We start from the raw sequence: 18,029 nt of genomic DNA, 5'->3' as shown, positions 1-18,029 counted from the left end.
TCACTTTTTTGTTTTCCAGCACTTATTACCTTTAAAATAAAAGTAGAAATGAGCACTGTGCAACCTTCCAGCTACGCATGCTGTGGTTTGTGATTATGGTAAACAACAACAGTCACAGTAACAATTAATATGTAACAAAAAATAATAATTAATAATAAATAATAATTGAATTACTTTTTTCCTGTTTATGCACTTAGCATCTAAAATCTTGAAACTGAATTTTGGTTGTGGAAATATCCATTCCAACCTCTTTTTTGTGGAGATGTGTTTGCAGAAGATCAGATAAAAGATTTTTAAGATGTGTTTGCTGACAAATTTTAGGTTCTTGGTCCCACTACTGGTGTGTGTGTGTGTGTGTGTGTGTGTGTGTGTGTGTGTGTGCATGCATGCATGCATGAGCATGCACACCCATTGCAACCCTGCTTGATCACATATTTTAATTACATTTTGAGATAAGTATATTGATAACATTTTAGTAATATCAAAACTAAATGTGTGAGGAAATGTTATGTTTAGAGAGGATTTGAATGGTCATGTACAAAAGAATTCTCAAGGATGTGTATACATGGACACATGTATGCAGGAAAGAAGAGGCATTTGATACAGTAAACATGAAGAGTTTGATCAAGTATGTAATTAGAGTGTATATAGTAATAAGTAACCTACTATGAGTTTCAGAGGTCATGTTGAATAATATTTAGTAGTGTGTATTAAAAAGTTTAGAGGTAGGAATAAGGGAAGTGCATAGTGGACTGGTGAGAGTGAAGAGGCAGTAAAAGAAAAACGAAGAGCATATGAAAAAACATTGCTGAAATGTGCCAGTGGAAACTAAAATGAGGAAAGGAGAGCATAAAACTTATAATAGGAAAGTGAAAGAAGTGATCAGAGAAAATAAAAGCTGCGCAAATGAAGAGTTTGTTAGAACACTGAGCGAGTTTTTTTGAGAATTAGAAATTATTTTGGAAAGGAGGTAGGAGGGAGAGGGAGGAAAGAAGCATGGAAATACAAGATTGAAGAGGGAAGATGAAGTTCTTGTAGAAAGCAAGAAGGTGGAACATGTGTAGAAAAAGGCATTTTGACTGATTAATGAATAAAAAAAAAATTGAAGCAATAATATCAAGTATGAATATAGAAGCAGGTAGAGGAGAGATCAGAAAAGAATTGGTAAGGAGAAGATAGAGAAAACAATATAATTAGACTCCAGAGTGGCAATAGGCATAGATGGAATAACTGAAAAAAATGGTGGCATATGGAGGTGGTGATGTAGTAAATTGGATGCTTTTAAAATATGAATTAGCATGGAGGGAAGAAGTACCAAATCACATACTGTAGTCCTACATAAAAAGTTAAGGTTCTAGGAATTTGTGTTAAATGTATGTGGGGATCAGTTTGCTTATTGTGCCAGTAGAAGTCTGTGAGAGAGTCTTGACAGAGAGATTGATGGAAGTGACTCTGGTGAGTCAGTGAGGCACAGGGAGGATTCTGATCAGATTTTTGCAAATGAAGTAATAATAGAGGACAACTTAGGGAAGGATGAAAAGTTAAATGCTGCAAAGTGTATGTGAGCAAAGTTGAAGGTACTATTAGAAGAGAAGGCCACTTGGAAGATGGAAGAATAGAGCAAAGGAGTACTTGTATGAAAGAGGTGTTAGTAGAGGCCAAGCATTGAACATGTAAAAAGGAAATGTTCGGATGGAAAGGTGGAAGCTCTTCCAGTTATCTCACCCTCTTGGGGACCACTCCTGGAGGGAAGCATCAGACAGATAGATAAGTAGATAGTTTGGTATCTCAAAATTTTTTTCCTGTAAAAATATTTTTGATGTAGTATCAGTGACACCTTTGTTTTCTCTTTTCTTGAATACACAGTGACAACTTAAATGATCGACTGCTGCTGAATTTAACTTTATTTTGTAGAAATCTTATCAAAGTTGTTACTTTTTTTTCATTTTGGAGTGATTAGTAAATTCTGCTTTTAAAATATCCTCAAGTTATTTTTTTTCTTTTTTTTCTTTTAAGAGAGAAGAGGTCAAAAGAAAAGGAGACTCTAGCAAAAGAAAGGTAAGGACTTCCCTTTCCTTTTCTATCAAAGAAAGGAAAGTGGTAAATGTGAAACTGGCTAGTATGTCTTTTTTTTTTTTTTTTTTTTTTTTAGGTTCACATGGCAAGGGAAACAAAATAGAAGAAAAATTGTAAACATATGTGAGAAAGTGTGTGTGTGTGTGTGTGTGCCTTGTGCAAAATTCTAGATGAAGATGTGGGTCTGCCTGATGAATAAGTGACATGAATGAAATTATTGGGCAGGAAAAGGATTTTGAAATTGATGGAGATTGTATTGTTAGCAAGGGAAAAGTTAAAAAATTTAAACACTGTGGATGGCAAGTAAAATTATATATATATATATATATATATATATATATATATATATATATATATATATATATATATATATATATATATATATATATATATATATACTCGTAGTGTAAGTGTGTGTGCATGTGTGTATATACCAGAAATGAATGCCACAATGGCAAAACATGAAATTCACTTCAATACAAATGAAAACTTGTTTCCCCTCCTGTACCTAGGCATCAGATTTTATTTTATTTGGATGATCTTTTCATAATCATGTGGCTAGAAATCATCCCTAATTACTCATTCTGTGCATCTGTATCTTTGTTTTACTCTTATAATTAATGATGGTTCATTTTGATTGTTTCATCCAAGCTCAGCATTATCATGAAATTCAGCATGGAGTGGCTTTTTTCCTTTTTGTCTGGATTGAGTGTTTCTGTATTTTATTTAATTTTGATAAAATGTTTTAAGTAGTTTTATAGTAATGAATAACACTTGATTTTAGAACATCCTCAGACACTCTTTTCATCTAATGGTTTTCAGAGAGAAGAGGCCAAAAGAAAAAGAGGTTCTAGCAAAAGAAAGGTAAGTATTTTTCCCTGTCTTTTATCATAACCAGATCAAAGAAAAGAATGTAGAAATGTTAGGTTTGCTAAAGTAAATGCAGAAATGTACTGAAATAGAGGTAAGAAAATCATTAAAATATTTAAGAGAAGGCGGATGAATGTGTGCGAACATTGTGCATTGTGCAAGAGTTTATATGAAGAGGTCATAGGATAGGATAGTAAGAATTAAGATATTTAGCAGGCAAATGTGTTTAAAGTAGGTTAGATTAGAGGGTGTTAGTGGAGAAGACTAAATGTAAAATGTGAGAACTAAGATAACACTAGAATTTTGCTGATCAAGCTGTGTTTGAAAAATTTTTAATTATTTGTGTGTTGAAAATATTTAATAATGTGTGTGTGTGTCTGTGTGTGTGTGTGTGTGTGTGTGTGTGTGTGTGTTTTATTATCATATGGTTACATTCTGACCTAACAACACTGCCAGCCATTCCCCTGTGGAAATAACTCAGGTTCATATTGACCAATCTTTGGATAAGACTGAGACTACTCATATAGCACACAGAGGGAGTGTAGGGTCACAGTTCCTCATCTTACATCCCATATTTACTTGCTGCTTGGGGAGGAGGGGGACTACATATTAAGAAGCTTGTCCATCTGGTTTGCCATTCCTGGGACTCATACCCAGGCCTCTTCTATTGTGAGCCGAGCATGCTAAACATTACACTATGCAGTATGCATATGAGTGTGTTATTTATCCATGGTCATCTGCTTATCTTGCAACATAGCAAGTCTTTTTCTTAAGGGAAGAGCTCAATAGCTTATTGTGACCAATCTTTGGATAAGACTGAAGCCACTTGCTTAACACACTAAAGAATTCTGAGGTCACTATCTCTTGTCTTATGTCTTGTATCTGCTTGGTGTTAGATGAACAGGGGTTGTGCATCTGCCTTGCCACTCCTAGGACTTGAACTTGGGCCTTCTTAGTTGAGGTGAACATACTAACTACAATGCTACACAGTGTGTGTGTGTGTGTGTGTGTGTGTGTGTGTGTGTGTGTGTGTGTGTGTGTCTGCACATTGTGCACTGCAGCAATACTTGAGCAGATATGCGACATTTGAAATATTTTTATCACTGTAATCCCTTATGTTCTGAAGAAATAAGAAATTTATCTGAAGAGTAGGTGAAGATAAAGGGTAGGTGTAAGGATAAGTTGCTTGAGGTCAAACCCACTCACTTAAACTGTTCACTCATACTTAAAGCACTAGCTTCAGGGTGAGATAACTTAGAACAGTGGCTTTCACTTTTCCTTTCATAGCAAACTAAACCAGGTGCTGAAATTGGCAAGGCACACCATTAGTATTTAATAGTGGAACTAAGGGATGCTAATAAACCTTCATACCCCCTGCAGAGTAAGGATTACCAGTTTGCACATACAGTGTGGTATGCTCCTGACAAATAGGTTATTATAGAAATACTTACTCATTTGGATTAATTTTCGTTAAGCCCTGACACATGACAGTGTCATACTCATAAATGTTAGATTTGCCATGTGTACATTGTTTGAAGGAGAATCAGCCCTAAACTCTCACAGCACCATTGTGCTGTGGCACACTGGTTGATAGTCAGTGACTTACAATCTTCACTTACAAACTAAACAGTTAATTAATCAGACTTTTACTGCACTTCATCCAAACTTTGCAATGGCCTAAGGATTCATAGACTTGGGAGTGGCTCTTTCCTTCTGGTTAGTCTGGATTAAATGAGTTTTGTCATGTATTACCTAATTTGATTATTAATATGCTATATATATATATATATATATATATATATATATATATATATATATATATATATATATATATATATATATATATATATATATTTATTTATTTATTTATTTATTTATTTATTTATTTATTTGTTTGTTTATTTATGTACTTATTTATTTACAATAATGAGTAATTACTAATATTGCTTGTAAATTATTCTCTAATAGTTTTCTCTGTTTTATGTAGAGAGAAGATGTCAAAAGAAAAAATGGATCAAGTTAAAGTAAGGTAAGTAGTTCTTATCCTTTTCCTTCAGTTGCACCGTAAAGTGTTTTATCAAAGAAAGGAAAGGGAGATGTGAAACTGTTAATGTAAATGTGGACATGTTGCAGATCACAAGTGGAGTGTTCAGAAACAGACCCAAGATGCAAATAAAAATAAATTGTATAAGCATATCCTGGAGACAAGCTTGGCACACCTGTACAAGTCTGCCTGACATTTCCAACCAGTCATTGATAATTGTGACCTGTAAACTCAACCAATCAATAAAGTTGACTTTTATAATGCAATTTATTCAGCTGTTTATTGGATAAAATAATTTGATCGAGGGGCATGAAAAGGAACTTACCACAATCTCGAGAATTAATAAATACATAAATGTATTGTACATTTTGCAATTCTGCAATCCTACACCAGTTTTCCAGAAGAAAGTAAACACAGAACTTAAGTTGCCAAAATACATATGTCATACATGCTGAATGGACAGAAATCGCTCCTGTGATTTTCTTAATTGTTGGTTTTCATCTTTGTCAAGTAAGTACCTACCTATATTATCCTAAGTGGAGATAGTATAGATAGGTATCTCCAGGTTATCAAATGTACAGTAATTTAGCATATTCTCCACTATAAGTGAGTTCATGTTAACTTTGTTCATACAGGTAAGATGTAAAAAAATACAGAACTAATAGAGAATATATAGTTAATGATTTTTAAAATTCATATGATCTTTGTATATAGTTAACATTTATCTAAATTTATTTTCAGATCATCTGATAATTCTGACACTATTACTCAGATGATGAATGTGATGAAGAGCTATGAACAAGGTTTTCGCTTGACATCCAAGACCAAGGTAGGAACAAGCTCAGCTCTCCCTACTAAAGGAGTTCATCCAGCATTCCAAGAGAGTGATGAAGATGATATACTTGACCAACCAGCTTCAAATACTGTGAACAAAAAACAGCAAGCAGAGGATGAGAAGGATACTACTGGAGGGTCTGAATTTACCAGAAGCACAGTGTTAGATCAAGGAGATAGCACTGTCATAAAGAAAGGTTCACAAAGTTCAGCTTCTCAGGAGTCTGTTACAAAAGATCACTCCGGATCACGTTCTAAAAGTCATTCAAAGTCACGCTCAAGAAGTCTTTCAAGATCACACTCCAGAAGTGCCTCTAGATCAAGCTTCAGGAGATATTCAAAGTCACAGTCAAGAGACCGGTTTCGAAGTTACTCAAAGTCACAATCACGTGAACGGTCAAGATCACCTTTCAGACACCATTCAAGGTCTCGTTCTAGAAGTCAGTCTCGATCATATTACAAGATTAGACACAAGGATGGTCGACCACATCCCAGGGGAAGGATACATTCTTACCAGAGGCCAAGAAGCAGAGATAGGGATGATCACTATCATGAGGGATTCAAATGGCATAGACCTTATTACACCAATTCAAAGTCTCCTCGCCACCACCCAAATAGGTTTCGAGGACGTGGAAGATTTGGAGGTAGGAGGGGTGGTGCTTCTCTTAGAGGTAATAGTAGGGGACACCAGGAAAAAAAAGGCCACCACAGGGGACGAGATTCACCAGAGCCACTCAGTGAACAGGAACGAGAGATGATGAAACAGACAGCAAGGAAAAAGCTTGAAGAAAGCATCAAGTATGGAGCTGTTGATCCTAGCTTTTGGGAATCCAATTCTGATAACTTGTCATGCACCAAGACATCCAGTAAACTAGATTCTTCTTGCCAAAGAAGTCCTAAACTAGAATCCTCTCGCCCTAAAACACCCAGCAGGTGGGAGGCTTCTCGACACAAAACTCCCAGCAGATGGGAATCATCTCGCCCCAAAACTCCCAGCAGATGGGAATCATCTCGCCCCAAAACACCCAGCAGATGGGAATCATCTCGTCCCAAAACACCCAGCAGATGGGAATCATCTCGTCCCAAAACCCCCAGCAGATGGGAATCATCTCGCCCCAAAACACCCAGCAGATGGGAATCATCTCGCCCCAAAACCCCCAGTAGATGGGAATCATCTCGCCCCAAAACACCCAGCAGATGGGAATCTTACCGACCAAAAACTCCCAGCAGATGGGAATCATCTCGTCCCAAAACACCCAGCAGGTGGAAATTTTCCCAACCTAAAACACCAAGTAGATGGGAGTCTTCCCGACCCAAAACACCAAGTAGGTGGGAACCTTCCCGTCCCAAAACACCAAGTAAATGGGACACATCTCATCCCAAAACTCCAAGTCATGGGGCCTCTAAAGAGAGCAAAAATGAAAGCTATAATGACAATAATGACAATAGTCCTTATGATTCAAGTGAAAATTCTCCTGACAGAACTGCAAGATTTGGAAAGTGGGATAATGATGAAAAAGGGAAAAATGGAGAATCTAAAATTGGAAACTCACTCACAGAGATGGAGACCTTTATTCAAATTGCAAAACAAAAAAAAATAGAAGAGATGAAGGAGAGAAATAAAGAATTTTTGAAACCAAATATTGATTAATATGGCTTAGATACATTTCTCTAATGTAAGTGCAATGATTAAGTGTGATGCCTTTTAATCTTATCAACAAATTTGTGAATACAATTCTACATATGAAATAAGATTGTAAAATCAGCTTCTTGGGATATTCTCATTGCAGTTTTATTCTTAGCTAGTATGGTATGAACATTGTGATTCATACTTTTACCAAGATGTGATATTTTGCTGAGCCATGATGAGCATGCCCCACATAAACTTGCTTATTGGAAGAGGTGATAGAAAATGCATGAAGATCAAAGGCTACAAACCCATACCCTTGTAACTTTGCACTTTCCAGAAAGCAAAAGAGAAGCAAGTATTTTAATTTTTCATTTGACCTTTATTTTCATTTATCATTTTGTTTATTTTGTTTATTTTTTATTTATCAACCTGTTTATTTATTATTTTTCTATTTTCTTTGCTGATAATTGATTAATTTTCTATCTTACTTGTTTAGGTAACTAATTATGGATTACTTGTTTTCCATCATCTCTCAAGGCAGGGAAAGGCAAGTTTAAGAATAAACCAAAACAGAGAAAATAAAATTTGTAGAAATTTAACCTTTTGATCTATCTTTATTTATCTTATTATGTAGTTGAGTTGTAAACTGTTATGCAAGTGAGAAATAAATCAGATTTGCATGATACAAAGCTATGCCTTCATGTAATATTGATGAAAAAGATTTTGCAGGCTTCTTCAGTAAGAAAGATGAAACTTATTATTTGAAGTGAATATAATGAAGCTACAAAGTTTGTGTAAAGTGAATTGGATGTATAGATGAGTGATGTATCGGATACTAAGTTTTAAGCTCCGCTGATGTGGAGGCAAGGGGATAATATTGGGAATGCTAAAACATGAATATTTGTGGATGCAGTTGCAGGTTTCTTTTACCTCCATTTCCTCGTGTTGTGGTTGTGGATGCAGATCATTTTTACATATCATGGTAACACAAAGTGCATTGTACCTGCAAAACAGCTAAAGAGAGGAGAGAGAGAAAAGAGGAAAGAAATAAATAGAAAGGATATGATAAGTAAAAAAAATGTGTAACATATTTCAGGAATGTAGATGTAACTAGGTAAGGGGTGTACAGGGGGCAAGGAGATGGAGAGAACAGAAGTGGAAAGAGGGTGGATGGGGAAAGACAAAAAAAGGAGTAGGGAATAATTATTCCCCACTCTCTCTCTCTCTCTCTCTCTCTCTCTCTCTCTCTCTCTCTCTCTCTCTCTCTCTCTCTCTCTCTCTCTCTCTCTCTCTCTCTCTCTCTCTCTCTCTCTCTCTCTCTCTCTCTCTCTCTCTCTCTCTCTCACATTTTTAGTATCCTTCACATTCAGTCAGCCTCCCTCACTCGTCCTTACATACACACACACACACCTACCCACAACCTCTGTGTAACTTTGACATGGAGGCAGATCTTTTGTTATCTGAAAATGCAGATGCGAATATGGATGTGGATCTTTTGCTATTTTAAAATGGAGATGCGTGTAGTATTTTCACTGTGGATGCTCAAAGGATGCAGATTCAGATATCCGATACATCACTAGTATAGATGATATCCAACACTGCTTCATGTTTTAGGATTTTCTTGCTTAACCATTCATTAAAGTAGAAATGAATAATTGCTGAATTTAGAAAAATGTTGATGTTGCTCCATAAACCATTATTATTCTTATTACTTATGTGCATTTTTCCTTGGTAAACATCTTGAGCATGTTTTACATATGCCTCAGTTATTTACAATGCAAAGTTTTGTTGTACAATTACAGAACACTTATATTGTGTGATAATTTTAATTGTATGGATTAGATTTCTTTATACTGGGATATTAAAATTTTGATTTAAAGTCAGAATTGCATTTATTTAGTTGTAACATCACTGTACTTGTGATGTTAAAAGACCCTTTTATCTCTCCCCCTTGCCCTGGCTCTCTCTCTCTCTCTCTCTCTCTCTCTCTCTCTCTCTCTCTCTCTCTCTCTCTCTCTCTCTCTCTCTCTCTCTCTCTCTCTCTCTCTCTCTCTCTCTCTCTCTCTCTCTCTCTCTCTCTCTCTCTCTCTCTCTCTCTCTCTCTCTCTCTCTCTCTCTCTCTCTCTCTCTCTCTCTAGTAGTTAGCAGACTTGGCTGACAATAGATTATATTTATTACTTTTCTTTCATTATTATTATTATTATTATTATTATTATTATTATCATTATTATTATTATTATTATTATTATTATCATTATTACTATTATCATCATTATCATCGTCGTTATCATTATCATCACCATCACCATCACCATAGAAAACAATGTAAACAGCCACACTGAAAAATGTAAAGATTATATTACCACCAAAATAAATAAATGAAAATAATAAGTTGATCAAAACATTATGAATAAAGTATAATATAAAACTTACTATAGCATTTCAAATGTTGGGAGATCAGAGTAGCAAAACTTCTTATAACTCTGGCAGGATGATAAAAACCTGAAGAGAATGAGAATTATCATTAATTATTTTACATAATGCTGAAAAACTACCCATAATCTACAATGTCCAGCGTCCAATTCAAAATAAGGTAAAAGAAATATAATTGTTAAAAGTATGATCAGTCGGGTTCAAATGCAAGTTTGCAGATCTTTGGTTTGAATCCTTAACTGAAAGATCATTTATGTTTTGTCTTATACAGTAGTTTCTACTCCTCAAGCAGAGAATAGGTCTGTATTGTAGGTTGACATCATGAGGAAAATAGTAGGCAAACCACTAAGCAGCAGTTGCACCTCCCCTCTTCAAACACTTCAGTGCAGATCCATCCAAACCCAAACTTTCCCTGCCTTTATTATCACTCTCTTGTCTCTCTTTTGTGACATACACACACACACACACACACACACACACACAGCCACGCCACCCAGCTGATCAGACGTATCCACAGCAACCATAGTTTTAGTTGTACAGGGGGGGCCAAACTTGAGTCCTGTCTCCATAATAGGGAATTGTGTGATGTATGAGTGCAGGGGAAGTGAAGTGTAAACCAGGAAGTGGGCGAATGGGTGAAATGGGCGAGTAGTGTACAGGTAAACGTTGTCAGTGATATCAACAGGGAAGATGGCGGCCAGCACAGAAAATGTCTTTGAAGGTTTCAAGGAAGATGACCTCAGTGTAGCTCATACAAATAAACGAATGTGGAAAACTGAAGAAGAAAATGTGAAAATACGAGAAGAAATACATAGCTTAGCAGCAATAATAAAGACATGGAAGGAAGAGAGAGAGATGTGGGTGGTGACAATGTAAGAAAAAGATATCCAGTGATATAATAGAGATGAGTGAGACGGAAAGAGAAAAAAAATAAAGAACTAAGTGAAGAGGTGACAAAAACTGTGGATTTAAACAAGAAGTACTGTGAAGAAATCAAGAAACTCAAGGAAGAGAACAAGGAGTTAAAGAAACTTTTACAAGAGAGAGAAATTAAGGCTGGGAAAGTAAGAGTTAGTGACAGAGGAAGTCAGAAGTTGGAAGGAAGAGAGAGAGAACAACAACAAAAGATGGATATGTAGGAGATAATAAGGTAACAGCAACAGGAACACAATAAGGACATGAAAAAGCAAATTATTAAAATAATAAAGGAAAAAAAGTAATCTTGTGAGAGACACAGTACAGAGAAAGATGTATATGGTGGTATTTGGGGTCAAGGAGAAGAACCTACCCATGGAAATAGCTAGAGAGAGAAGAGACAAAAAGGGCTAAAGAAATTATAGCAGAAGTGGCAGGAGGAGAGAAGATAGTTGAACAAATTAAAGGGGTTTACAGGATTGGAAAGTACAACAAAAATGGAACAAGACTAATGAGAATAAGTTTCATGTCACAAACAGCAGCAGAACATGTTTTACAAAGAACAGGAAAATTGGCAAAAGTAGAAGGAATGAGGGGAATATGGATAAAAAGAGACATGAATGAAGAAGAGAGAAGTAAACTGAAAGAGTTGAGAGTAGAACCCCAGTCAAAAAATGAGGAGAGAACACAGGAACAAGCAAGGAGATTCATTTGGAAAGTTGTGAACATGAAAGTGAGGTAATGGTGGCATACATACCATGATGGTAAATACAGTGAGACAGTGGGTGAACAAACCATCAGAATGCAGAGGAGAAGAACCATCACAGTCAGACTTAGTGTTTATGAAAACCCCAGAAAGTAGACCAAGTATACATTGTCTGAGTCCAATGGGAAGAAGTGATCATGTAACAATACAATTAGTACTACAGGAGGAAATAGTGTTGCACAGGAATGAACAGTTTAGAAATGGGAGACAGATATATGATCAGGCAAATTTTGCAGAGTTCAGTACATTTTTATGAAAAAATTAACTGGAAAGAACTATTTGAAGGTAAAGTAGTGCAAGAAAAATTAGATGTTTTTAAGCAAGTATAGAGACAGGGTGCAACAGTTTGTAGCAAGTTATAAAGTGAAAATTGGGAAGTATGAATGGTATAATGCCAGGTGTGTAGAAACAAAAAAAGAAAAAAAAAACAGCATGGAAGAAAATTATGAGAAAACTGAACAGAAATACTGGGAAAGAATACAGAAAGGTAAGAAATTAATATGATATAATAAGACGAAGAGAAGAAAGAAATTTTGAAAGTGACACAGTAAGAAAATGCAAGGACGACCCCAAACTCTTCTACAGATACATAAATGGAAAAGTGAAGCATAGGGATGACATAAACAAGTTAAGAAGAGAAGGAAGAATTTATGAAACTATTGAGGAGATAAGCAAACCAATGAATTAGTTTTCAATCTGTGTTTACAAAGGGAACCAATTTTGTGTCACCAAAAATGGTATCACAGAATGAGGGAATACAGGAGATACAAGTAAAGAGACAAAAAATCAAGAAACTGGTGGAAGAGCTGGATGTTAGAAAAGCTATGGGACCAGATCAAGTAAATGAATGGATATTAAAAGAATGCAGAGAACAAATGGAAGAACCCATATGGGATATAATCAACAGCTCGTTGAAAGAAGGAAAAGTACCAAGGGAATGGAAAAGAGCTAATATGGTCCCAATATACAAAAGGGGGAAATAAAATTAAACCATTAAATTACAGGCCAGTGTCACAAACAAATATTGCAAGCAAGCTTTGTGAAATAGTAATTCGAAATAGATGGGTGCAATATTTAGAAGATGAAAAGGTAAATACAAGAAAGCAATTTGAATTCAGGAAAGGGAGATCCTGTGTCAAATTCACTGAGCTTTATACAAGATGGAGTGCAAGAGAGGGATGGATGGGATGATGTGGTATACCTGGATCTCAAAAAAGCATTTGATAAAGTTTCCCACAAAAGCCTTATGTGGAAGTTAGAGAAAGAAGGAGTAAAGGGAGCAACATTGAGATGGATGGATTATTTACAAGGGAGGGAAATGAGAACAGTAATCAGAGACACTGATTCAAGTTGGCATAAAGTGAAAAGTGGGGTCCCACAAGGATCTGTGTTGGCAACTATTATATTTCAAATATATGTAAATGATATGACAGAGGATCTAAATAGTTATATAAACCTTTTTGCTGATGATGCAAAAATAATGTAAATAATAAAAGATGAAAATGACTGCAAGAAGTTACAAAAGGATATTGACAAGATACATGCAGGGAGCCAAAGATGGAAACTAGAATTTAATGACAGAAAACGCCACATGTTGGAAATAGGAAAAAGTAAAAAGAGACCGTGGAATTACAAAATGGGAGGAGAAATAATAACAAAAAGTAACAAAGAAAAGATCTGGGAGTAATGATCCAGGACACACTATCACCTGAAAAGCACATAAACGGAATATTCAGCTCTACATACAGCTTATTAACAAACATTAGGGTGATGTTTAACTATTTGTATAGAGAAATTATGAAAATTATAACAAGCATGATACGACCTAAATTGGGATATGTAGCAGTAGCTTGGGCTCCACGTAGAAAAAAAAAGAAAAACGGAAACTGGAAAGAATACAGAGAATAGCAACAAAGATAGTACTAGAATTGAAAGACTTAAGCTATGAAGAAGGACTTGAAGAGATGGGATTACCAGCACTACAAGAGGGAAGAAAAAGAGGAGACCTGATAACAGTGTACAAATTAGTAAAAAATATAGAAATAATAGATAAAAATGACTTGGTACCACAGATGGAGGAGGGAGAGAGATGGACAAGAGGGCATGGGAAGAAAATAAAGAAGAGTGGATGTTCGAGCGACATCAAGAAATACAGCCTTATGTATCAAACTACTGAAATCTAGAATCATTTGAAGCAAGAGGTGGTTGTGGCAAATAGTGTTCACATGTTTAAAGAGAAATTGGATAAATATGGTTATGGAGACAGGACAAAATGAGCTTTGGCTCATACCCTGTACATTACAACTAGGTAAATACACACAAACACATACACACACAAGCATTTCCAATGAACAAATTAAAGCCACTGTTTATTCCCTTGACCCCTAGTGGAGGAGAGGTCTGATACTCACCAGCCACTGTACAAAGAGTCGTAGTATAGCATATTCTGGTTTCTCCACATCAGAGTCATCAGTTACACCTCTTTTCTGCACTTGATCCCATTAGTTTATTGGACACATGCAAACAAACCTTCCTCAGAGAACTTTTAGACTATGTCCAATTAATACCCTTTATCCATTCCTATCATGTGAAACCACTCTTCCTTGCTCCATAGACACTCCTTAGTGATCTAATGCTCTCATAACACTGTTCATCCTTCATATTTAAGCATTATTGATTCAGTTATATTCTTTCACTAATTGTTTTTCCTTTATCCATTTGCCCAGTTCATTGTAACACTTCCTATTTTATTTGATCATCAAATCAGCTGACTAACATAAACATCAAGTAAGTTAGTGGATATCTCAGTTTATCTTCAAATTGAGACACTTGTTAACAGAAACCACAGAACCAGTAACAGAAACTGCTGAGTGTGATGCAGAGTGAAATAGAGAATTAGGAAGGTGTAATAATTTACATTATTTTCCAAAAAAAACATCTTGTAACCAATAGAGCAATCTTATGTTGCTCCCCATTTTTCTCCATTGATTTCTGAACATCATGTATAAGCTAGTTAATCTTTTCATTGATACAGTGCTCCTAACCATGTCTTTCAGTATTGTAACAGTAACGATATTTGTGAACCATCCAAATTGTAACCTAGTATCCAATGTACTCATATATGATCTGTAAGTAAAATTGGGCAAGCAAAACCGTAGTAACCAAGATGTCGCATAGTGCAGTGGTGACGCAGCCATGATTGACATGGCTGCAAAGCATCCTTTCACATTAACTTTGATATTGGCATATCAAGTTTTACTGCTGGACTGAACTTGTAACATACTAGGAAAGGTTTTCTCAACCTGGAGGTCATATCCCCCTAGGAGAGCATTTGACATTCCTGAGGAGGAATGAGGGTAATAATACTTCAACAGGATTTGCTATTTTTGGCCTAATCTAGCAGATTTAGCAGGATTCATAAATTAGATTAACCAGTTCACTCATTAACTTTCATTAAGTGGCAGCTTAGCAAGCATGTAAAAGAGCAAACAGGTTTATTTTTTTTATTTTTTTATTTTTATTTATTTATTTATTTATTTTTTTTCTGTTTTGTCTTCCAGAAAAGTTTTTACATCCTGGATCAGTGTTATATTTGCTTACCTTCAGGGAAAGGAAGGAAATCATTATATTACATTTTTGCACCCTGGTATATTCTTTTTTATCAGAATAAAAATAATTAAACACTTGAGTTTTGTTTTTGTTACTAGCCCTTTAATTTTCTCCTTTCATAAGGAGGAACATCATCAAGAGGGTTCACTGTACTAAAAAGGTTGAGAATGCCTTTATTAGGAGGTTAGGAAGTTCGTTAGTAAGCCTTACCATAACAGGATTGGGAAAGGTAGGGATACCAAGCACTAAGAACTGGATCAATCAAGAGGCAGCTAGCTTACCAGTGTGCAGTCTACAGTAATTCTTCCTAAATGGTAGCTGGGCATATTTAAAAAGTGAGGAGCTGCACACAGTTGCATACGCCAGCACATTACACCACATTGTGTTTTTTGATGACTAGCAGAGAATGGAGCCATTAGCCAAGAAAATGGAATGAATGCCAATACATCTACTGCGTATTGAGCAGAATTGGAGTCTCCCTTTGAAAGTACCAGGATATCACACTTGCATACTACCTCCACGCTACACTCATATCTACATTATACATGCAACACACTACCAGACTGAGAACCACTTACACTTTCCTAGAAAGGGAAAAAAATTCCCCTTTCTCCTTTAAAATGTATCCAGTTTTTCTTCATACCTGTAGCTAATGTAAAACAGTAGTTAATCCAGTAGTCTAATTATTACCTAAAGATCTGTAGCTGTTTAAAAATCACTTCTATTCATTCATGACAGAGCAGTACCAGCAGTAGAATAGGCATTGGGGCTGGTTGGCTTTATAGTACAGTGCTCTGCTCACATTACTGTGAATTTGAGCTTTGTGTGATATTTAGCTTTCAAAAATCATGAAAATGATGAGAATTTGATACATAGAATGAATTCAGGATTGTCATGGTAGTATGCTTTTTTCTGACATGTAGACAGTCAGGCTATAAGTGATTACCAAAGCCTGAATAATTTTTTTTTGTCAGTCTTGACTGTCCTTGCACAAAATCTTTCAAGATCTAACTCCCCTCGTGACTTCTGGCATCTAGTCAAAAATATCTCCAATAATTTTGCTTCTCCTTTCCCTCCTTTATTTCAACCAGATGGCACCACTGCTATCACATCTATTTCTAAAGCTGAACTCTTCGCTCAAACCTTTGCTAAAAACTCTACCTTGGATGATTCTGGGCTTGTTCCTCCCTCTCCTCCACCCTCTGACTACTTCATGCTACCTGTTAAAATTCTTCGCAATGATGTTTTCCATGCCCTTGCTGGCCTAAACCCTTGGAAGGCTTACGGACCTGATGGGGTCCCTCCTATTGTTCTCCAAAACTGTGCCTCTGTGCTTGCACCTTGCCTAGTCAAACTCTTTCAGCTCTGTCTATCAACATCTACCTTTCCTTCTTGCTGGAAGTTTACCTACATTCAGCCTGTTCTTAAAAAGGGTGGCTGTTCTAATCCCTCAAACTACCATCCTATTGCTTTAATTTCCTGCCTATCTAAAGTTTTAGAATCTATCCTCAACAGGTTCTTTAACATCTATCACTTCACAACCTTCTATCTAATCACCAGTATGGGTTCCGTCAAGGCTGCTCTACTGGTGATCTTCTGGCTTTCCTTACCAAGTCTTGGTCATCCTCTTTTAGAGATTTTGGTGAAACTTTTGCTGTTGCCTTGGACATATCAAAAGCTTTTGATAGAGTCTGGCACAAAGCTTTGATTTCCAAACTACCCTCCTACTGCTTCTATCCTTCTCTCTGTAACTTCATCTCAAGTTTCCTTTCTGACCGTTCTATTGCTGCTGTAGTAGAGTGTCACTGTTCTTCTCCTAAATCTATTAACAGTGGTGTTCCTCAGGGTTCTGTCCTGTCACCCACTCTCTTCTTATTATTCATTAATGATCTTCTAAACCAAACTTCTTGTCCTATCCACTCCTACGCTGATGATACCACCCTGCACTTTTCCACATCTTTTCATAGATGTCCAACCCTTCAGGAGGTAAACATTTCACGTAGGGAAGCCATGGAATGCATGACTTCTGATCTTTCTAAAATTTCTGATTGGGGCAGAGCAAACTTGGTATTGTTCAATGCATCAAAAACTCAATTCCTCCATCTATCAACTCGACACAACCTTCCAGACAACTACCCCCCCTTCTTCAATGACACTCAACTGTCCCCCTCTTCTACACTGAACATCCTCGGTCTGTCCTTTACTTATAATCTGAACTGGAAACTTCACATCTCGTCTCTAGCTAAAACAGCTTCTATGAAGTTAGGTGTTCTGAGACGTCTCCGCCGGTTTTTCTCACCCCCCCTCCAGCTGTACAAGGGCCTTATCCGTCCATGCATGGAGTAAGCTTCACATGTCGGGGGGCGTTCCACTCATACTGCTCTTCTAGACAGGGTGGAATCAAAAGTTTTTTGTCTCATCAACTCCTCTCCTCTAACTGACTGTCTTTAGCCTCTCTCTCATCGCCGCAGTGTTGTATCTCTAGCAGTCTTCTACCGCTATTTTCATGCTAACTACTCTTCTGATCTTGCTAACTGCATGCCTCCCCTCCTCCCGCGGCCTCGCTGCACAAGACTTTCTTCTTTCTCTCACCACTATTCTGTCCACCTCTCTAACGCAAGAGTTAACCAGTATTCTCAATCATTCATCCCTTTCTCTGGTAAACTCTGGAACTCCCTGCCTGCTTTTGTATTTCCACCTTACTATGACTTGAATTCCTTCAAGAGGGAGGTTTCAAGACACTTATTCATCAATTTTTGACTACTGCTTTGACCCTTTTATGGGACTGGCATTTCAGTGGGCATTTTTTTTATTGGATTTTTGTTGCCCTTGGCCAGTGTCCTTCCTACATA

The 18,029-nt window shown here is 36.5% G+C and overlaps 1 protein-coding gene across 5 annotated transcripts in view; it reads left to right on the top strand.

The window, feature by feature from the left end:
* The window catches only part of LOC135095108 (tetratricopeptide repeat protein 14-like), a 48,993-nt gene extending 35,529 nt beyond the window's left edge, over window positions 1-13,464 (top strand). For 4 of the 5 annotated variants that reach the window (XM_063995989.1, XM_063995956.1, XM_063996030.1 and 1 more), the window contains exons 18-21: window positions 2,017-2,058; window positions 2,899-2,940; window positions 4,934-4,975; window positions 5,732-13,464. In XM_063995989.1, the coding sequence (XP_063852059.1) occupies window positions 2,017-2,058; window positions 2,899-2,940; window positions 4,934-4,975; window positions 5,732-7,475 (1,870 nt within the window). In that variant the 3' untranslated portion in view covers window positions 7,476-13,464. Of the gene's footprint in view, window positions 1-2,016; window positions 2,059-2,898; window positions 2,941-4,933; window positions 4,976-5,079; window positions 5,253-5,731 lie in introns of those variants that run through there. The other variant, XM_063996072.1, reaches the window with a different exon arrangement.
* The last annotated feature ends 4,565 nt before the right edge of the window (window positions 13,465-18,029 follow it).

The sequence above is a fragment of the Scylla paramamosain genome, chromosome 1 (assembly GCF_035594125.1).
Source record: "Scylla paramamosain isolate STU-SP2022 chromosome 1, ASM3559412v1, whole genome shotgun sequence".
NCBI lineage: Eukaryota > Metazoa > Arthropoda > Malacostraca > Decapoda > Portunidae > Scylla > Scylla paramamosain.
Note: the sequence above shows the minus strand (reverse complement) of the source record. Positions and strands in the feature narration are given on the sequence as shown.